At 42.7% G+C, this 23291-nt stretch overlaps 1 protein-coding gene across 1 annotated transcript in view; it reads left to right on the plus strand.

The window, feature by feature from the left end:
* The first annotated feature begins 23097 nt into the window (after positions 1-23097).
* The window catches only part of NEDD9 (neural precursor cell expressed, developmentally down-regulated 9), a 37356-nt gene continuing 37162 nt past the window's right edge, over positions 23098-23291 (plus strand). The window contains exon 1 of the mRNA XM_010573219.1: positions 23098-23110. Coding sequence (XP_010571521.1) covers positions 23099-23110 — 12 coding nt within the window. The 5' untranslated portion in view covers position 23098. The remainder of the gene's footprint in view (positions 23111-23291) is intronic.

Here is a 23291-nt window from a genome sequence, read left to right on the forward strand (position 1 = left end):
CTCATGGAAGCCTCATTGCTGTGGTATCAAACACCTCCTGGCTGCACATCAGGCGGTGTGACCATCTCTATCATGTGGGGTCCCTTCTCCCCAACAGAAATGTTGTTTGTGCAATGAGCTATTTTCTTTTGGTAAAGAGGTTTGTTTGCTTTTCCCTCTAAAACATAAATATAACCATAATTATAAACAGACAAACACCACAGTTTGATGGGATGAGATTTGTGTGGGTGGATTAGGTGCCTAATTGCCATGTTCTGCACAAAGCCTGTGGTTTGCACCCTGAGCACCCAGACCTCAGCCTGCAGACACTGAACCTCATTTTTTCTTTCATTCAGCTCCAAACTGCTTTGTGCCTAATACATGTTAAATACCGATCTTAAAGCAGGCTTGTTCATGACAACCACCCAAAATGCATTTTCAAGAGGAAGCTAGAAGGACTATGCCTCTCTTTTATGAAAAGGCTAAATCTTATTTCTGGGACACCAGAAGCGAGGGCTCAAACTTTTCTTTGCCTGATGTGAGACAGGTGCTTGGCAATGGTTTCTCAAACTCCTAGGAGGCCAGCTTAGCCACTAAGTTACATGTTATCCTGGAGTGGTCCTCCCACTGCCTCACCAGATGGACTCATTCCACTCCTCCCTCACCTAAACTGGGACAGAGATAACACATGAAGTGAGAGGGCAGGCCAGTAACCCAGGGAGTTGGATGCTCACCTGGGATGTGGAAGCTGGGCATGAAGCTGCCTTCCAGCAAACATTCAATTACATCAGAGATGCCCACCAAGTCCCAGCAGGGAGTAAGAGACCCAGACTTTAGGATCTCTCTTCTTTCAGCCAGTTTGTCATCTTCCCCAGGGAAGAGAGGGCAGACTCCTTTCAAACTCTTCCTCTAACACCTTGCCAGTCTCAGAGGCCAGGGGGGTGACCCACTGTGGTTGGCACTGCTCACAGCCTCCATCCTGGGGATGTACCACCAGTGTCCTCTCATCTCCATGCCTACCTCCTCCTACAGCGGTGCAGTTCTCAAACGGAGGGTCTGCTCTTACCTTTCAGGGCGCACAGTGGGCACCCTGATTTCTAGCAGTAGTGGATTAAGTTCAGTGACTCACACAGCTCAGCCCCCCCGTCTAATTTGAATTTAATCTTAGAAAACTACAGCTGAAAGAGACCTCATGAGATCATCTAATATCATTTTTTGCCCAGAGGGCAGGGTCTGATATCCCTACGCCAACCCCAACACATTTATCTAACATGCTCTGGAAAGCATAGGAGAAAGGAGAGCCCATAACCATGTTCAGATACCTGCATCAGTACTTCATACTCCCAGAATTTATCTTTTTTGTCTTACAGTCAACTAACTAATCCTTGCTTCAAATTTGTTTCTTCCTCTCCCACCATGTGTGAAAGAAAATATTAACTTGGTCTAGAAACACTGAAATTGAATTTCAAAGTAAAATCTTCCCATTGAAACTAGTAGTTAGTAGACAATTTTGCAAAGAAAAATAAAAGGGAATTGCTAAAAAAAAAAAGTCATCTCTTAATGCTGTGTCACTGTGTATGGGGCCTCCTTTTGGAGCTTTGCTGTGGATGTGGCAGCTCTGTTTATTTTGAAAGGATAAATTAAGCAGTCACTCAAGGATGGGTAGGAAAAGCCTGAGGCTGGAGATTACCATGTAGCTTTCTAATTAGACTGGAATGAAAATAGGTCGAAATCCATTGAGTATACAAAATACACTTGCATACTTAGTAATTGATAATAATTATGGTTCCCTATAACAACAGTAAATGCCTAGTTGTTATTTTGTAACCTAAGGCAAATGAGTAGGGTATTTGTTTTACTTAAGCTGACAAACTTGTAAAAGAGGCCACCGCAATGACATTCCAGAGCACAGGGAGAGCTGTCATTTTATCTGCTGGCTGGTAAAAAAAAATATATGATTTCATAATGTTATCCTACTGAATACTTGAGGAATTGCACATCTTGCTTGCTGGAAGGATCCAAGAAACTAAACATTAGTTGAACAGTCTAACTCGGTCCTACCTCAGCGCGGTATAAATAGTCATGTACACCAGCAGCAACAAAAGAATGAGCTTGAGAAACCGATGGAAAAGTCTGACCCTCATTTCCTTACACAGAAGAAATCGCATAAAAGCAATCAAGCTGAGATTCAAAATACTTGAATACAGACACAAACGATATGATGAACATGTGTTAACTGTCAGCCGAAAAGTACCTAAAAGTCCATCCTACTTATCTAGGGAGGGAATGGGAAAAAACATGTGGACATTTTATATAATGGATGATTGTTAAATGCTGACCTTTTTTGTTGGGTTCTGATTTTAATGGCCAGAAGTCAATTATGCAGGAAGAGGAGATATTCAGCTGCATGAATAGAATTTATGCAAAAGTGCTACCAAACCCATAAGTCCGGTAACACGTAGAAGAGTAGAGATTTGCAAGAAGATGTATGTTGAAAGCATTACAGCAACCAGACGTATTCCCTTGCGTTTAGTTCTGAAAGTCAGCTACCAATGCAGCCTATGTAAATGTACAATAGGAAAAAATAGCACTGCAGGGACCAGTACAGTTTGGTAAACTTGTCAAACTGATTCTTAAATCGATCAACAAAATGTCTATTTGTATGTGTGTGCACCTGGGGGAGGGGGTGTGTGTGTGCCTAGTCCCCTAAGGAAATGGAAGCTTAAGGGATAACACCCTGTGCGTGTACATGTATATATTTCTTAGAAAAGTTAATTGTGTGCATGGATGACCATTTATCTGAACTTAAAAAACTCATGACTCGAATTCCAGGGAGCCAAGGCCGGTAGCTCATCCAGAGTCTAGTGAGATGAAATTCCAAATTGCCTATGAAGTCCCTGATGTACATAAAGCAATACAACCAAGAAAACCATCTCTTTGCAATGCAGAAATCCCGTTTGTAGCAGTTATGCAGCTGCAAGTTGATTTTGCATATTGAAAATGTCGGGGATTTGTCAGGGACTTTGCAAAAGCAGATGATCTGTCTGCACATAGGAGTACCCCTGCACACCTCATGAGCCAGCTTCTTTCTGCACTTCTGGTATTTGGGATTAAACTCTGGCAACAGATGTGGTTTGCAGGTCTGGGAGATATTTAATTTATGGGCATTCTCAAAGCAAACTGCTCAGATTTTCAAAGATTTGGAAGATTCATATGTATTTAAAAATACTTTATTGCATTTCTGTGGATGAGTTCCAGATATTATGCTATCCTGCAAATGTTTCTAGCTACCTTCTTTATGGCAGCCTGGATTTTAGACAAGGTCTTATTCACAACAGGCCTAGGTTCTTTACAGTATTACCTGAGAAAGCAAGAACTGAACTGTTTTGCTAGGTAGTGGGACAGAGCCTTAATCTTGTTTTGCTAATGAGAATTAATAAACTCCTTCAGCTGTAAGCAAAGCTATGATGAGTAATAAACATGAAGTTTTTAGTCTTCTAGTGGATGTGTTTACAGTGGTGGACACTCATAAAAAGATTGGCCTAGAGGAATGAGAGGTGCCAGCAGTCCAAGTGCTCCCTGGAAGAGGGAGAAGTAGATCAAGAGCTTACTTTACATGTTTTAAAAAACAAGAAACAAACAACAAACAAAAACAAACAAAAAAACCCAAACCCGCAAACAAACCTCAGTTATTATAGAGGTTTTATTCTCTGTCATTTAGAAATGCAGGAAAATATGTTTAAAATCTTAAAAACCAAAGGGAATATAAAACACTTTCACACAGCATCTGTACTCTTCACAACTGGAAATGGGGTACTTCCTCAGACTTAGAAACCCCACAGTTTCACCCTCCTTTTGTGCATTAGAGAAAAATGAGACAAATTAGGTAGAAATACCCCAAAATATAAGCATGTTGTTTCTCTTCCCAGAAACTAAATAATTACATTGAAATAAAGGTCATCTGGCTTTCTTTTAAAATTCTGCCAGCAAAACTTAAACAATTTCATGTAGAAAACATGGGGATTTTTTCAATCTGCCTCAGTATTTTTACCTGCAGTATACAGATCATTCTGAATACACAAAACTTTTTTGCCATTGTGTCACTATCCTCAGGATACTACGTTAATTTGATTTCATATACCAACAATCTGATACACTGCAGTCACTAGCTAGGCTCTCATAAAGAGCTATATGAATGCTATTTCCCATCCTATCTGCCTGCACTTTCAATATAAGGGGACAACATTAGTAGGAAATACAATATTCATAGATATAGCATGGAGCAGGAGGAAATACTTTACTCTGTTGTCTTAAAGGCTTCCTTCAATAATGAAGTAGGAAATAGGTAATTTCTATAAGGTTAATTTAGCTCACAGAAAAATATCTTAAGATATACAAGATTAAACAGTTTTGTGTCCTAAAGTAGCAGTCATTTATAAATCTGCATAGAGGAACAACACAATACAGATATATTCCCAAAACTATGTAGCAGTTGGATATGAGTGGTTCATATTCCAGGAGAAATGAAGGCTTGCCATTCTAAAAACACCTGCAGAGGCAAGGGGAAATTCCCAAGTTCCTTAATACTCTTTTATTTTGCTAGGTGAATTGCAATTCTAAAACACTTTTTGAAGAAGCATGAGAAGGTAGGGAACAACAACTTTCAGCAAACAAATTCTTAGCTTTAAAGAAAACCTAGAGGGAAAATGGTGACCATCCTGATGTTTCCAGATCTTCCTTTGTTCTGTCACCCAGAAGGGGATCAGGTTAAATTTCTCCACATCCATTTACTGCTTTTTAAATGCTGAACTAGAATGATGGAAAGATTCATAGGTGCAACTTTCGGAAAGGGGGCAAGGAGGACAATTTTTTCTCAGTAGCCACCCAGAAGCCCATCCCATCAAGGACTAGAGAGACCTTCCGACCAGAAACAGCTGTGTAAAGTCCATCTGATTTTTGTCCTTTTGAAGAGGATTAGCAACAACTGCAAAAGTCAAAGATCAAAATGGAAGTAGAAGGGAAAAGAAAGAGAAGTTTTTTGCTTGAATCTCTAAGTAGAGGCAATTGAAAGGTGGGAAGCAGCATACACTAGAGGTCTGGTATCTATAGCAATCTAGTAGAAAGACACTGGACCTTAATCCAGTTCAAATGAATGGATAGTCAGTCATGAATACGGTGAAAGTAGAGGTCATTTCACACAGCCATTTCTAAAGGCCAGATCCTTGGTTAGTGAAGATGTGTCGATTCATGCTAATCAGCGGAACTAGGATGATTTGTGCTAAACCAAGGGACAAGCCTGAAATTTTTACATTCACGCTTCAGTCTGCACTTGACACCAAGCGGGGTTTTATTTGTATTTCAGCTAAATCAAGTTCTAGGGGTTGTTGTTTAAAAAAAAAACAAAAAACCCAGAACAAGAATTTTTAGCCATTTCCTTACTCAGGAGGAGAATTTTTAGGTTGCAATCTCCAACTCAACCTTTCAATAATCAATGTAATATGGCATAAAATAGGAAAGAAATGTGTCAGATTGATTTCACATTCTTTTTTTTTTGAGGTGCTTGCTGCAAAATTGCATACTACATTAATCAACACAGGTGCTTGGGTCAGACTTAGTTACTCTTTCTCAACCAGAATATTTACTTCCTATACTTACATCCAACACAACATAAGTTGGACTTATGAAAGAAGATAGACAATTTAAGATGAATGATATTACCCAACATGAGTAAAGAAAGGAGGTACCAGTGCTTTGAATGAAGCATGCAGTCAGTACTTAGTGAGTCTTTTAAGTTACATTTATGGTATTTAAAAAGCAGAGGAATGTTTTACCATATTAGTTGTAAACAGGATAAACTGTAAAATGAGTATCTTTACAGGTGGATATAATTGGCACACATGCAGACATTTTAATATCCATTATCAATTAGAAACTAGATTACTGAAAGCAGGAATCCTTTTTAGAAGGTACAGAATCCAATATTTTGTTATTCTGACTGAAAACACCTCGGCTGGTGAGTACCATCATTGAAATCAGTTATGATACTTCACAAATAAAGTAGAATCCTCCCCTAGAGATATTTTTAACAATCTGGCCTATGGACTTCTGTAAGACTTCTATAAGAGCTGCTGTAGTCATCACCACGTAGGTATACATGCCAGGCTGGTAGAAACAATTTGAAATGTAAGTGTTCAGAAAAGATTCAGAGGCAAGAATGACCTGGGAGCAGATCCTGAGGGTGCTATTCAAGGGGAAAAGCATCCAGTTCCCCTTGCAGCCTTTGTTCCATGTGAAATAAATTACACTATTGGCAGAACAAAACATAGCTAAATGTACATAGAATCAGGCGGGCTTCAGACTGTTAGAACGGCTTACTAGAGCACAAAAATGGAACACCACTGCTGGCTTGGCAGAAAGGTCAGGGCCACTTTCGTCTGTGTTTGGTATTCTTTGAACTTAGAGAATTATATTAGAAAGAGAAGAGACACCCGCTTGCTGTTAAACTGGGGGCCTGGCACATTAACCACAAGATCCACCCATGAGTGGGAGCCCCCTTGAAGGTCTTTCACTGTTCCAGGAAGAAGCTGCACAGTTGCAGAACGGGGCTGTAAATATCAGATTAGATATGCAATACAAATATTGCATACTGCCATGGGTAATCTTGGAAGATACACTGTGAAAATTCAGCTAATGCAAGATTTTAGAAACTCTCCATTGTTGAATGTTATGAATGATTCAGCAGACCTGAGGCTATGTTTGAATTTAAAAAGAGGTGGAGAACATATCTAGTTCCTTTGCGTTAGTGCAAACATGCCCTGAGCTAGCTCTTTGCTTTTGCAGCTCCCACACTACCATGTCTGTCTCGACTCAGCTTGGGTTTTTTTCAGTATGGGCTGAAATTTTGCAGTAACATCTTCTGTATGTAAAACATTACCTTCTGTTAGAAGGGTGAGAAGATACCTGAGATCCACCCAGCAAAGAGTGTATCCCTCTCTGAAGATATATAGGCACTGATGACTAACCATGTCTGCCTGCCAGCCAAAAGGAAAGATAATCTTCTTTTCTGTGTTAGGACATTTAGCAGGATTGGGTTGAGCAAATGAATAAAGCTTCTTCAGTGACACAGCTGATCCCTGCCAAACTAGCCCTGTGCTCCTAGAAATATGTAGCCCTTTTGGAAGAGGCTTCAGAGGAGCCACTGCGTCTGCTTTTCCCCGTCATTTGGTTTAAGAAGCAAATGTCCCCACCTACATTTCTTCCATGCTCCTGAGAAGTCTGCTAAGCCTCTCATAACTGAATGAGAGCTGGTTGTAGAAACTAGCTTTCGCAGGCACTGTGAGGCCCTTTGCAGACTCCAAAGCTGGAGGGCTCAGACTAGACCTCTTAAGCACTGACAAGGACTTAGCAGATGTTTGGCAAGCAAAAAGGTGGCATATAAGGATTCCTTGTATAGTGCAGCTTTGTGGGTATGGAGTCAAGCCAGGATGCAAAGTCTACCTAGGTACCTGACACAGAGGATGAAAGAGTCAAGATTTATTGTGGTGGCACCTTCAATATGAGCAGAAGCCAAAGCAAAGCATAAGTAAGGGCCAGTTTTACTAGCACTTGGGCGAGAATCATTGTGCTTCACCTCCATTTGTCCCCCTGTCCTTCTAGTTATTGTCCTATCACCCTACTATGCCCAGAGTGCAAGTTTAACCTGAGCCCAGCCTTCCCAGCGGGCTAGCTACAGTTCAGAAAACTAAAACAGTGGGTTTCATCCTTTTGTGAAAAATAATGGTGAAGCATTTGTCACAGCTGGCACTACACAGCAAGCTTTCTCAGAGTTCATATTGTTGCAGCTCTGTGTTGCGACCTGCAGAACAGGAAAACCACATCCTTTCTGAATGTGAGCATGTGACCTAGAAACTCCCAGTGTGAGGTGTGATTTCACTCTAAAAAAACCAGAAAGACACATTTTGTCGCTGCAGCTAGCAAGGTAGTTAGACTGCTGGTGGAGAGAACAGGCTATTGATGCAGAAGTTACTGAATCAGTAATGGATTTAGGGGTCTTTTGTTTTTAAGTATGGCACAAAATAGTAGAAACAGAAAACAAAGGAAAAGAGTAGTTTCCTTCTACCTTATCTTTGCCTTCTGTGTGCATTCCATCAAATGAACTGGCTTTTCAGAAATCATGGGAAAATCTTACTGGCTACTCTGAGCACTGAGATGCTTGACTGCAATGAATCATTTTCTGTTCCTTGCTGGACCAGGGAAGAGGCCACTTTGTATTTACAGGATAAAAGTGGCAGAGGTCATGGCCGCCTAAGCAAGCAGGCTGTGACAATTTCACAGTGGATGAATTTTCACTTGGCTGAACCTTACAGACTGGAAACTGGTCCAGATTTTTCTACTACTATTACTCAGACTACCAAATCTCCCCTGCTCCCAGAATTCCTGGACCAAAATTTTACCTGGAAACAGCTCAAACATATTTTGAAGACCTGATGATTATTATTTTATGTGTTTTCTCCTCTGCATGTCTGGTTTCTGCCAGAAGAAATGCATTTGTGGACAGAGGGTCTCAAATGCGGGTCTCAAACTCCAGCTCAGCTTTGCTGAGCCAGGATGTTCAGATATCTTGTCCATGATCCCAACAAACATTCAGGGGTTGGATTCAAAAGGCTCAGGCACCCAACTCTCAACCATCCATGCAAGGGTGGGTATAATACAATAGGACCTATTGGATACCGCTGCCTTCCTGGAGTTGCAGCTATATGTCAGCTGGGATATCCTAAGCTAGACCTGTCCATAGACTCCACGCTCAGGCAACCCCGTCCCATCCCTAGTGGGGGATTTACTTCTGAAAGTCTAGCCCTCAAACATTCTAAGTGAATGCCTAAGTGAACCAAACCGCCAAACCACTTTGATTTTTGAGGAGAAGGATGACAGAGGCCCAAGAGCGAGGGAAATCCAGCTAGCTGCTATTTGTAGCATTACAACACAGCCAAGAATATAATGGGGGAGATTCAGTGAAGATACAGCAGCCCCATCAAGCAACGTCTGTGCTCCCCTATTAAGCAATGTTGTCACAGCCAAGCAGCCAATTCTCCCTGACATTCAGATCACCTGCACCTCAGTTGTTCCGCATTTCTTGTGTGATCATGAGCAAATCACCAAGTGCCTCAGTTTTCCTTCCTGCAAAATACGGGTGATAATACTACTCTATCTCAAAGAACAGCCAGCAGTTCAGAGATTGCTGACCTACCACATACACCAGGGAAACACCTGTAGTAGAGGATACAGTAAATTTTCTTAAATGCAAGGGACTACGTGATCAAATAGGTGTTTTACATCTCTGCCATATATACTTCTAGGTCAATATATATTTAAACACTGGAAGATGTTCTTTTAGCCAAAATTCAACCACAGTGTGGTCAATAAACCACTGACAGACTATAATGTATGTAAGCCTTCCCTTACTTTCTTCTGCTAAAGAACACAGCTAAGTGAAACAATTTCTTGTCAGTACTCCTTTTCTCATGTCAGTTGTGGTTGTGGTCCAGGGATGGGTTCATATTAGCATTTCAGCACTTGTTTTCTAAACTCATCTGGTCCAAAAGTGGCACTCTGCAATCAATTCATTTTGAAACCTTACAGAGTCTTGAATAGCAGGAAAAAAATTCCAGAGATGATTTTTCTCATGAAATGGAGCCATGATATGAGCAAAAAAGCCCCAAATTATTTTGAAAAGAAATCAGCCAACCTGAGAAATAGTACAGATTTTTTATAAATAAGTAATAGAGAGAGAAGGAAGCAAAATTCATCCAGCTCATATCAGCTATCTGGCTCTGAACTTTGGAACTTAATATTGTTATAACAAGACAGATCCTTGATTAGAGAGGAGGTAGTTGCTGCTTTGAAGGCTGGACTCGCTTTTAAGTTAAATGTTCTCCTACCCTGACAGATTTTTCTGTATCTAACTACATCATTCATGGTGAGCATTTAGAATTAATCTGCATAAAGTCATCTCTATGTAGTAAGTCAGAATTATTCCCCTATGCATATGAATGTAACTGTCACCAACTTCAACATAAGCTTTATCACTGGACTGGTCCCAAGAGGCTGCCTCACTCATAAAACTGAGCAGCTTCAGTATAGCTTGCGGGTTCTCAACACCACCAAGATCTTGAATGAATCAAAGACAGATGCAGTCTTTAGGATGCTAGTTTAATTAAGTGGTTATTTCATATATGTCTATAAAAATGGCATGCCTGATATATTTTAGATTATCTGGGGACACCTGCTTACACACAATACGTCTGAAGTCTAGAACCATGACTATATAAACATGTCATATGCGTGTTTGTTTTTGTTTTCTGAAATGCAGAATAAACCCTGCAAGAGAAAACAACAAAGACAAACATTAAAGCAGAGCTGAAAGCTGTCCAGAGCTGCTGTGGAAAAATTCCTCTCTGCATCAGGTGTGTTTCATTGTATCACTGTGCAAAGAAAAGGCTGAAAGATGCAGACGCACTTCTTATTTACCCAAATATTTAGGTGAAGTAGTGATAAATAGCAAAAAGGGATATAAATTCACAAGGTTTTAAGGACCTTTTTTATTTTTCTAAAGAGTGAAACCTCAAAGAAGAGAACTGAGGTCAGCAAACAGAGCAGGCTCAAAGCCTGAGGGAAGGGAGCAGGAGCACTTGCTACTCACCATATGAATGGCAGGCAAAGAGAAAAGCAGACCTGACCTTTCAGGGAGATCTGGAAACAGCCCCAAGAGCCCTGGTCATTAAAACAAAACAAAACAAAACACACAAAAAGGCATTAAGAAAACCTCACTCCAATGGGAAGAGGAAGTGGTTTAAGGGGATTAGCTCCCAAAAAACAAAGCTCCACTCTTCCTCAGACTGCCGAGGAGTCCCAGAAATATTCTTCTATAGTATTGATGGGGCTGTGAAAACGACAAATGTTGGCAACCACTCAACAAATGATAGTAATGGGAGGCGACATCTCTGGACCTCAACCAGCTAGCACACAATTGTCTCATTTTCATGGTGTGTCAAACTAAATTTAGATTTTAGCGCTCTGCTTGTCTTGCACCGTTGTCTCCTTTCCAGAGCAGAACATGGAAGAACATTTACAACTTTACACTAACTTTGACCTGCAAACACAAATGCCAGCCCGCAAAAACTAGTGCTGAATCATTTCTTTTTCCAGCTGCGACCTTTTTACCCTCCTTCCCTTTCATGTCAGCCCATTTCTTCATGAGCGGCTCTCATGCATCTATATCACGGAAGTATTTAAGAAGATTCAGTGGATTTGTACTCGATGAGGTGCAGGGAAATTTTCTCAGCCAGGAACCTTTCATGTTGGGCAACAGACACAGTTGCCCTTTTCTGACAGTCCTTCTCCAACAAGCATAACACCACCTACAAAAACCACAACAGCCTAGTAACCTGTTTCACAAAACCGAAATGCCCTAAAATCTTGGGATGTTACAAGCAGACACAGTGGCAAGGCATTCATGGATACAAAACAGACATCAGTTTTGCCTTGGCACTGTAATACTGAGATCTTCTCTATCTTGAGACTAAACAGATGATACCATGGAGTCACAGACACACTTGAGTCAGCTTTGCAAGGACCAGGTTTACACCCTCTCATTCTTTTACCGAAGTAACAGCCTCTACAGCTGTGCAAACCCAACTCATCTGGAAGTACTGCTATTGACACCAGACACTTTAAAAGCAATGATGCTTTTTTTGAAGCTAGCATTAAGAGCCTGATGTCTCGCTGCACCAAGGCAAAAAATATCAATCCCTTGAGCTTCAAAATTACTCAGAGATTTGGGCTTTAAAATGGGAGGGAGTTTATGGACTCAAAACAGGCCTGAAGTTAAAGTCCTTGAAGTTGGTTAGTTGGTTGTGTGACTTCAGGAGACTCTGAATTTGAATCTAAGACTCAGCAGAGAGCAGTTGTAGAGATGGACGAGGAAAGAGAGGTATCAAAATGAAAGCAGGCAATACAAGTTTCAGGTTAACTGCATGGGGACTTTTGAAGGAGAGGTACTGGTATGACTGCTAGATTAGACCTGAATTAGTCTGAGTTTACCACAGAAGAACAGGAGATGTCTAATACCACCTACTTCTGCTCAAGCTGGAAATACCAGAAAAATTCCCTCTGCTTGTGGTATTTTGGCACTTCTGGGTTCAAAAGATCAGTATACAGAGATGAATAAAAATTAGGAAAGGCCTGAACCAGAGCTCCATCCAATATCCATAAATTTGAGAACTCATTGCATACAGTGCAAACTTTGTGGATAAGTTCAATGGGAGATGGACGCAGGAGAAAAAAAAGCTACGATGACTTCTCAAAATCTTGAAAAACATAACTCTTCTGGAGCACAATTTTGTTGCACAAGCAGACAAAGACTCATCAAGGACCCATTTCAGTGAAGCACACACATACAAATGAATAAGGAAGGACTTGGGCATGTGCATAAAGTTAAGCATGTGTTCAATCACTCTGCTGAACACAGGGCATAGGTTCTACTCCCTAGAAGTCATTTCCCATTTGGAAACCCTTGTCAGGGAGAGAAAGGGGAAAAAGGAGGGTTGTTTAGCATGATATTTTTAGATAGATTTTTAATGGAATATTTGTTAAGCTTTCTTCCACTCCGACAACCCCCCCTGCCCACTGTCTGGGTTTTGTGTGTGTTTTTTTTAATGGTTAGCAATGCATCACAGTACGGCTGCTGTTTAAATATTTGCCTGAAAAAAAATGTAGTCTGTGCTTAAGAAAAGTGGTTTGGCACAAACCGGACATTTTCAAACATCCATTTACCAGATGGATCACTTTGTTCAATTACAGAGAAAAAAAAAGATGCTGAAGGAGTTGAAAATCGAGTGGAATGTTCCTAAGCACACAGCATTGTTTACTATCTGCATGTCTCCTGGCATTCTATGAGAAACTATCAATAAGTTCTTCAAAAATGTTCCTTTCCTTTAAAGAAGTCTGCATTTTTAACAATAATAAAAAGGCAGTAAATATACTCTACAATAGCCTGATGGAAAAATGTGCTAAAGTATTTCTATAAATCAAATGTAGCAGTTTGGCATTAGCTCTGAGGCAGTAAATTTAGTAAATTAGGACCAGATGATTTTAAAATAGAATCTTACATAACTTTCTAGCATGATATATATATTTTTTAATTTAACACAAGTTTGTCTGTCTTCATAAAGTTATCTTGGCTGCTACCAGAATGTGGTTCAGTCTTTAAGAACCATATTTTTTGTTATTTATCAAGTGCAGAATGTTTTAAATATCAAAGTAAGGAGGGGAACAGATTTCCCAAAAGACAGAAAAGGCTATAATCTGTACTGATCCACATAAGGTGTGGGGTGCTTTGTATGCCTAATGCCCCTGACTATTTCTCTCTCATTATCTTGATTAATAATAGTCTATTTCTCTATCCATCTTCCTTTTCTCGCCCTCTTTCCCTTTTCCCACAACTGCAAAGAAATGTCTCCTTCCATTCCTCCTCACAGTGGTTACAGCTCCTACAAATGCAACTTGGTCCGACAGACTTTTCTTTCACCCATGTGCTTAGGTCAGGAGTCAGCATTTGGGACATTTCTGCACCAGAAGATCCGTCTCTGAGAAATAAGGAAAATGAAATTATAAGACCAGTCTAAGGAGCCTATTCCACCAGCTTTAGTCCAAACCTTTTGACCCTATCTACACATACATACCTGAAACCTGCTCTCCCAGCACATCTAGGACTTTCATGTTTCTGTGCCAGTGTTTACAACACTAGATAGTCATGTCAGACCACTGCTTATGTTCTGGGGAGAGGGGATTGCATATGTATGGCTTTCACGGTCTTCTTTTTGGGCAAACACTCATCCATACCATGGTCTTTCACTGGAAGCAACAGCTTCTGGAATAGCTACTGTGGACCCATCCCACGGCAACTGCGCTCACCATGGCATGCTACAGTGCCTTACTTTTGAAAGTATGACTAAGGTCATTTTACAGTGCCTACTCACTGTCTAGAGAGCCAGAGCCAACACACTCTATCTCAGAACTTTAAAGTAAGAGGAGAGCCTCTCTGGTACCCTGACACTCCCAGGGACTTTTAACAATGCCTTCCAGACGTACATTCTCCAGGACCTTATGGCACAACAAATGAGCTAAGCCCCTCCTCAAAGGCCATGAGTACAAGTGGAGACAGATCTTTACAGCTCCCAGACAGGGCTGAACTCTGAGGAGGTGAGGAGTGAAATCCTTGTGTCAACACTTATGACTCAAGCCCTCATCAGACTTCAGGAACAAACACCATGAGTCAACTGGGATGTGAGGGAAAGGGCAGACAGAGTAGAGAACGTAGGTGTTGAAGGAGAGACCAGCAAACAGTTGTGTGTAGCCTTCCTTTCATGTGACCCCAAGTCTGGTGCTTCTATCAGCTGTGCAAGTGTAAGTATCGAGACTGAAGCAAGCAGAAGAATAACTGTGGTGGATACTCGTGAGAGCAGAGTTATCTGCAACCACTGCCTCCCTCAGCAGAGACAAGTCTACTATGAGGAGCCAATTTAGTCAAAGCCAAGGCTCGGGATGCTATGCGGTGTGGGCCAAATCCTGGTCCCAGTGAAGTCGAGGGAAGCTTTGCCAATGGGAACATGCTCTGTCCTTTTCACCCCGTCTTTGGCTACCCCGTTGCTGGAAGCATTCAGAGTTTGCAAATGATAGCAATGGAAAAGAGAGGGAACAGAGTTCCCACGTTCCTTCTCTTCTACTATTGTTTCCTGAGAGTCCTGCAACGCACAGTAATGCAATGATCTTTTCTTTAAATGACATTGGACTGAATTGCTTGTTAAAAATAACAGAAGAGGAGGAGGGGTTTGGAAATCAGTCATTTTCCTTTAAAGAATGATTTTGGGAGAGTAGACCATAAACAGATTTAGATGGCAGCAAAGATAACCATTTTTGGCAGTTTTATGGAGATGCAAATTTACACTGAGTATGAGATGAGAGCTTAAACACCAGCACCCAAAGGAGAGAAAAATAAGTCAGACAGTGTGAGACATTTCATGTGCCATTCTCTGTTGTTGTGGATATCAACTGACCTCCACAGATCTGGTTGAGGTGAAAGAGAGAAAAGATGATCGCTTTCCTATCATATATCCTCTCTCCAAACACCTCCAAAAGAAGCAAATTCCCCTGAAATTCCTCAAGCTTCAAAACACCTCCAGGCTGAGTCTTCATGGGAAGCTTGGTGGTAAAGGCAAAACAGAAGTTTCCCTTCTCGATTGATTTTTTTTTTTTAAATCTCTAATTTGCATTTTATTAAATTTTAATTTTTGCTTCCCCTCCTCCCACTGGAAAGAACTGGTAGCTGGCTAGTGGACAACAACCGAGCTGTGGGCCCTGCCAGAGAGAAATGCTTTTGGTGCTATGACAGAGCTGCTGGTGAGAGATGGGAAGAGGCAAAAAACAAGGATATAAAAGATAACAGCAGCAGATTACCTTTGCTAAAAGAAGTGTGGGAGATACTGTTGTGGTTTAACCCCGGCCGGTAACTAAGCACCACGCAGACACTCACTCGCTACCCTCCCACCCAGTGGGATGGCCCGAGCAACAACAAGTGATGCACAATGCAATCGCTCACCACTTGCTGACTGATACCCAGTTAGTTCCCAAGGAGCAATCCGTCCCTCCCGGCCAACTCCCCCCAGTTTATATACTAGGCACGGTATGGGATACCTCTTTGGCTGGTTTGGTTCAGCTGTCCTGGCTGTGTCCCCTCCCAACTTCTTGTGCCCCTCCAGCCTTCTCGCTGGCTGGGCATAAGAAGCTGAAAAATCCTTGACTTAGTATAAACACTACCTAGCAACAACTGAAAACATCAGTGTGTTATCAACATTCTTCTCATACTGAACCCAAAACACAACACTATACCAGCTACTAGAAAGAAAATTAACTCTATCCCAGCTGAAACCAGGACAGATATGCAACAAAAGCTTCCTAAAACCAGACAGAACAAAAATAACAGGCTTTGCAAGCAAAATGGACACAGTTGGCTAGTCCAGTCACAGGACGATTCCTTGGATGATGTGTAAAACTGATGGACAGTTTACAGTCAGGAGAGATTGTATTTGAGGGTCAGTTTTGAGTTTCTGCCATGTTAAAGTAGTGTGCATTTTGCAAATCAGGGGGAAGGGGAGAGTATTTAAATAAGGGTTTCTTTGGTCCTGGCTCCCTGAGATGGGGCTAAGATGCAGAAATGCTCTGCACAGAGGATTAATGGGCTTTGAAGGATTTTGATGCAGTATTTTAAATCTATCTAATAGATGTGTAAGGACTTCAATGCACACTCCTCGTTATAGGCCATTTTGTAGCTTAATGTTTCTGTACAACCTACTTCCACACAAATTCAGAGGAAAGTGCTGGCACATGTGTTTGAAAGTGGGGCTCTCCACCCTGTCAGCTGCAGGACTGGGAAGGCAGGAGGAAGGGAGGGAGAGGCAGGGAGGAAGAGTAGGCTGGAGCAGGGCACCAGAGACTGGAAAGAGCAGAGCCATGCACTACTATGTTCAAGACAAAGCTTCTGGGGATAGGAATTGCTGCATATTACTCTGTGTGTGCATGTGTGGAGGTGAGAGAGATCATGCTTGCTGAGAAAAAACTTGCTGATGCTAGTCTACGAAACCTTATCTTTCTAGATGTCAAACAGGATGTCACGGGGAAGTGAACCTTTTTACTCCAGACCACTGTTTCCTACTTAATTGTCCACACTCACACTCTTGCTTTCATGAAGGAACTCACTCCCACAAACGTAGTATGCCAGACGCATGTATTCAAAAGAGCCTGGGGTGTTTCCAAACTGGGATCATAGTGCTGTGGTGGGCTGGTTGGCCTCCACCAAAAAAAACCCAAACCAGCCCAAAAAGAGAAAGAAAAGAAAAACCTTACTCAATTCACTCCTATTTTAACAATTGTAATACCTGGTGGAATAACATAACATCCATTGTGGATCCACGCGGATAAAATCTCAGCTTCAGAGTTTCACCCAAACTGGGGAAAGTTCAAGTAGAAAGTTCAGGTAAAGATCTGAGCTTTTGGATGCCAGCACTGCAACTTCTTACGACTGCATGAAAAGCTTAACATGCCTAAGCTTTGTGGCTAAGTTTCTTGTCTGAGGCAATTCCGGTTCCAATTCTGGATTCCTTTCATCTTAAATGAGCTGTGATGTCTAAACATACATTTCCTCTTGAGCAACCTCCCTGTATTACATTTATCATATTTCATCTGCATAATTGTGAACCAGAGAGAACAGAAGCCTTTTGCAGTCTCTCCATAGTTATGCTATTTCTCAGCTTTTCTTACGAAAAACAGAAAACCCCTCTTTTGGCATCAGTAGGTTGAATGGCATGCATGCCACACGTCTGGAAGCAAGCCTGTATTTTTTAAGCCCATGTATTAAAAATACTCAGTGCTGGAGGGGAAAATAAAGGAGTGTATTCTGCGAGCACAACTGTTAGACTGGTTTGTTTGTTTGGGAAATGAATAAGCCTTTGACAGTATCCTTGGAAGGAATAGGCCAGTGCGTGCTCCATCCTGACATTCTTTTCCCTCTCCAGTCTTCCCCGCATACCTTACGTTCCTCTTGCCCTCCCAACACCACTGGTTCGTGGGCAGGCAAGCACTGGAGACCCAGTCTGCCACAGCCCTGCACCCGTCTTGAAGCCACCGCCTTCTGCCATCTCTTCTACTCAATGCACCAATGTTATCTGCACGAGTGCACACATCAAGGTTTGCAGAGCTCTTAACTTGCCTTGGCTTTGCAAAGTGCATGTGGCAGCTCAGCTACGATTGCTGCCGTCTTCCACAAATTCCTTCCAACACTGCTGAGAACATGAAGTCCCCCTGACCCACGTGCTCTGCACCAGCTGGATGGCTGAGGAGCTGCTCTGCTGCACGGACCTGGAAAAGCTATTCTTTTTCATCCTCATCTGCAGTTATTATTCAGCGTTGGACCAGAGCTAAATTTACTTCAAATCAATTTTACATTCTCTCCTTTCCTTTCTCCAGGGTGAGATGGGTCCCTCCTGCTGTTTTAATAGTGATTCTTCTGTTTCCCTTCCTGCGTTCATTTTCCCCTGACAAGGTGACCACCTGCCTCTCATAACAAGTGAAAATTGTAGTTGTATTTATCCACACACCCCCCTTTTTTTTTAAACCAAACAGACTTTTCAGTTTTTATTTGCAGGGTCAGGCTGGTGGCTTAGTGATAGCCAGTTCCGGAATATCTAAACTCCAACTGCCTTCCATGATTTCTCAAGCTAACAAAGGCTGGATTCAATTTCAAAATCTTTTGGGTGGGAGGACACCAGCATGTTTCTTTCTGGCTGGCATTTGAAGCAAAACAGAGAGGACAGAGGGAGCTGCATTTATTCCCTTTATCTGAAGGAGGGTCACTAAACAGGGCCTTGATGGTTGACTTACAAAGTTAAATGAGCGATTGCTGAAGAAACACTGCATAGAATGCCCTTCTTGAGAATGTGAACAGCTTTTGTGCTTTATTGTGAAAGGAGGTGGGATGCCTGTAAGATTAGTTCATATATATTAAAGAAAATGCAGAGTTCTAGAGCAAGGCCAGTGAACTAGCTCTGTGGTTAAAAGGCATCTTAGGTAGAATGGCAAAGGAAAGTCAAATTTAAAAAGATACTTCTATTAACAATTTTTATTCTCACAATTTGACCCTTGCATTTAAACCTGATGACTACAGTGATCGCTACTCACCCCTCTGTCTGCCATGACAGACTTCTGTTACTGTTAAATGGAATAGACCGCTTGCTTGAAAAGATTTCCATCACTGGTCAAAGAAAAACAGAGCAGACTTTGTTTTGGTTTGCTGAAATGCAAAATATTCCCTTCTTTGAGTGAGACTGAAATCTTTTTCTCATCATCTCGTAGTGAGGTGGGAGAGGAGGCCTTTCTGTGCAGACAGACACAGAAGCCTGCCCACGTCAGTGGTGAGTTTTTGTTAATGTTCTTTTCAGGAAACAGCAGCGTTTCATCTTTTTTAACAGATTTGTCCAAGCAAGCAAATTCCGCCACTCTGAGTGTGTACAAAACCATTCTACACTGGAGAAATTCCATCCACTGCATATCCACTGAACCAGTCTGGGTAGTGTTGTAGAGGTGGCAGGACCAAGGCTAATTACGACTCCTTTGCTCGTAAAGTGCAGTGGCACTGTAACTAAATTAATTTTTATCCCAATTCCCTGGCCAAGTATCACAGCAAGAAGTGATGCAGATGCTGCACAACATTATCCAAAGGATAGTCAGGGCTTTGTGCAGGAAAAAAAAAAAAGATAGCGCAGTGTTTCCCAAACACAGAGCTCACAGACCCTTTCTGAAAAGACTCTGTCAACTGTGAGGGAGACACTCTGCTGTGTCTCTCTTTTCTCAGGTTGTATCATGGGGAAATAGGAACAAGGGATTTTTGTTTGAGTAACCTTTCAGAGCAGGATATCTGTCTCGTGTTCTTCTCCTATCAATTGTCACAGGGCGATAGCTGGCTGATTTGCTTCAACGGGTATTCCCTTCCCAGCCTGGCTGACAGCTGTGTTTCATGTTGTGTGCTGAGCGTTGTGGTGGCCGAGCCGCACAGCCTGGCTGACAAGCAGTCCCTTTGGCTGCCCTACCATTTCACCTGCTGCCATCTCCCAAATACCCCAGAACCCCAACTGGCAATCAGGAGGGCACCAGGAAGACACAGACCAGTGGTGCGGTGAGAAATAAAGCAAGCGATAAGCTCACCAGGATGGTGTATGAGAGCAGGAGACAAGCAGTAGGTTGCCCAAATGAGCAGAGAGTAATATTATTTGCCGTCAGCAAAAGCAAAGAAACAAACAAAAGCCATTGATGCAGGCACAAGACAAAGTCACAGAACCCATTTGCTACTCAGCTAGAATTGCAGTGGCACAAAGTATGAGGCAGTGAATCAAGCCATTGCTGTGCTGTGAAGCAAAAAGACACATTACATGAATTACCCTCCTGAGAACTTCAATAGGACCCTGTAGTTATAAATCCTGGCAGTATAGCTCAAGTTGCTTCTACAACACAGACATCCAGGTCTTGGCTTCCCCTTCAGCATGTTCCATTGTATAATTGAGCTGATTATCCAAGGCAACCAACTCAAAACTTTCCTAGACTATGCCTGAAATACAATATTACATAGTAAAGGCACAGCAGTCGGCAAGGTCATCAAGAAAAGCCAAGTGCTTGCACTAACCACAAATGCATGCTTGCCACAATCCTGACTTCTTATAGTAATGCATCAAGGTTAGAGGATCGTATTTACAAATCTCTCTTTCAAGGTATATCTAATTCCTGATATTCGTGATAGATTGGGGAGCTCTAGCTCTGCTAGAAGTGTTGCACTAAGCGGGAGTATTTCACCCTTGGGGAAATTAAAAACCCCCTCAAAGTGCAAAGAAAACCTAAGACAGTAAACAGAGTAGGTGAGAGAAGGGGGAGGGAGGGTGCGTGAATAAAATGAGCAGTGGGACTTGACTGAGGAGGTGGTGTGCGATGGCAATCTCTCTTTCTCCCTGTAAAATACCAATTCTTGTATCTGCTTCTTCAGAACTGTATAGCTACCAACACCGATAGACTTTGTGCCCAAAGTGTCATTCCAGTGGCATCTAATTAAAAGTTTTTAATATGAGTTATGGAGAGCAATAAAGGCAAAACAATATATACAAGGGAACAACTCAACTAGAATTCTACATTAACACATCTGTTACCTCATATCAAGATCAGTCAGGGACATTTTACATACATTAAAAGCAATGCAAGCTAAAACAAAAGCAGAAGGCACAGCTTTTCAAATGTGTTTAGATTTCATAATGTGATTGTAAAGCATTCTGAAAAAGGAAAAACACCAATTACATTAAAAGTATCACTGCTGGTCAGATGACTGGAAACCAGATGCACTCTGCATTTAAATATAGGTGAAGTCAGAAGTATGATTCTACTTTTCTTATTTTTGTCTCTGACACTTATCCGGTTCTTATTAATGTGGTTCTACAATCTTTAATGCATTTATCTTCATGACAATGGTGCCACATAAAGAGATTATACAGAGCTTGTTCAGGGAATGGGATTTGGATGCTAGTCCAATACCATGCAAACACATTAGCCATCGCATCCTCTGTACTTAGGAGAAATTTTCTTCTCCCAGGAGAAATTTTTATCCTTGGAGTATGAAGGGCAAAAACACGCAAAAAGAAAATCCAAGGTCAAACTCCACAGTTAAGAAACACTCCAAAGAGAATTGCGCTCTTCTAGTAGTAAGCTGGTTATGCATAATCACTGGAAGAATTATTTCTTAAATAAAGTGTCTAAGGACACAGCATACAAATGAGCTTTATTCTCTCGAAACTACCCACATTTATTTTGATGCTACACTTAAAACAACACTGCTCCAAACTCAGTGCATATAAAATATTATCTATATCAAGTACCGTCTTGGAAAATCAGAAGAATCAACAGCAACAACAAAAACAGAAGGAAAAACCCAAAGAAAAACCCCTGTGGGGGGTTACAGCCAGTGAAGCTACAGCACTGCATAGGGATCCCAGTCACAGTGGCGTGCTCTGCACTGCAGGAAGCAGAAGCTTGCTTTTCTCACTGAGACATCTTTTGTGCTGACAGGAACTCATACCGATGAACTACTAGACAGTATAGAAAAAAATTATTTTTGCATTCATTTAGTAAATTTGTATAGTACAACCACATATTTTCTGCTGGAACTAGAGAACGGAAGAGATTGCAGATAAAAGTATGACATTCCTTAGAAGCCATGAAGCCATTTTAGCAACAGGATCCTTCTCTAGAGGATTAGTCACATGAGAATTTAAGGATATCACTGTACTATGGAATGAAGTTATGTTGGTAATCTGGTAGTACAAGATTATTCTTTGCTGTGTTTCCTTAGGCCACTAGAAACAGTCTTGAGTCCATCTGTGACCTAGAAATGTTGGGTAAGATCCAACTCGGGCAAAAAGGAGAGAATTTATTTCCTGTTCATCTAAACAAGCTGGAGTATGTCCCATACACAAAGATTCCTATTATGTGCACCATATTAATCATGCCTGATTAAGGGGTCTGACTTAAAAAGCATGGAGGATCGCCACACATTTATTTTCCCTGCTCTTTCCTGCCCCCAAGATACCAGAGTTAATTATTACTCTCTTCCAAGTAATCCTTATTTGCCATGGTCACTCTTTATAATGGACATCTCTAGATGATTAAAGCCATCTTGGCCTCTGGTGTCTAACCGGTGTTTGAATAGGAGGCTTTCCCGGGCAAAGCAAACGCTGGGCATTTTGATTCAAGAGGTAGTAGTTAGAAGATCCATCTTTTGAGGACAAACGAGGACAAAAATCAATCGCAAAGACAGGAAGGGAGCAGCGTGAAGTGCCCAACCCCTCCGAGAGCTGCACAAGAAAAAGGCGGCTACAGAGGGGACGGATGGGGAAGGTTTAGCACCAGGCCCCAGACCAGGCCAGACTGCGAGGGGGCATTTTTGTTTCCCCGCCGCTTTGTCACTTCAGAGCCGCTCCTCCCGGGGCCGCCTTCACTGACAGCCCGGGCGCTTTGAACCTTGCCGGGCCCAGAAACCCCCCTCAGCACGGGAGGTAGCAGCCGGGGCGGGGGCGGCAGAGAGAAGGCCTTTTGTTCCGAGTGTCCCTGTCGTGCGGGGAACTCGAGGTGAGCGGCTTGTGAGAGGGCACGGGCGGACCCGGGGCCCCACCAGAAGCGGGGCCCTCGCTCTGTGGGACCCCTTCTCCTCCACCTCACAGAAGCGGGGGGCGCCTCGCGCGCCCGCTCGCCCTCAGCGCCCCGAAGGGCGGGAAGCAGAGGGCGGAGCCGCGGGGGGGGTGGGTGGAGAGGGTCCACCTTGTCCCCGAGCGTGGCCAATGGCGGGGGCGCTATGCAAATGAGCGGGGTAGCCTGGCGGCGGTGGCGGGCGGCGGGGCGCGGAGAGGAGGAGGAGGCGGCGGCGATGCGGCGGGAGGCGGTGTAGCTGCCGCGCGGGCCCCCTCAGCGCTCCGCAGCCATGAAGTACAAGGTGAGCCGGCGGCGGGCGCCGTCCCGGGGCTGGGGCAGGCCTTTGAAGTCTCACGGGCTTGTCAAGCGGCTTCCCCGGCGGCAGCCGGGCGGCCCTCGCTGAGGGGCCGCAGCCCTGACAGGAGGCGGGCGGACGGGGCGCTCGGGGCTCCCCTCGGTGCCCCCCACAGGACGAGCGGGCG

This window comes from Haliaeetus leucocephalus, unplaced genomic scaffold (assembly GCF_000737465.1).
Source record: "Haliaeetus leucocephalus isolate CR32 unplaced genomic scaffold, Haliaeetus_leucocephalus-4.0 Scaffold373, whole genome shotgun sequence".
In the NCBI taxonomy this organism is placed as follows: domain Eukaryota; kingdom Metazoa; phylum Chordata; class Aves; order Accipitriformes; family Accipitridae; genus Haliaeetus; species Haliaeetus leucocephalus.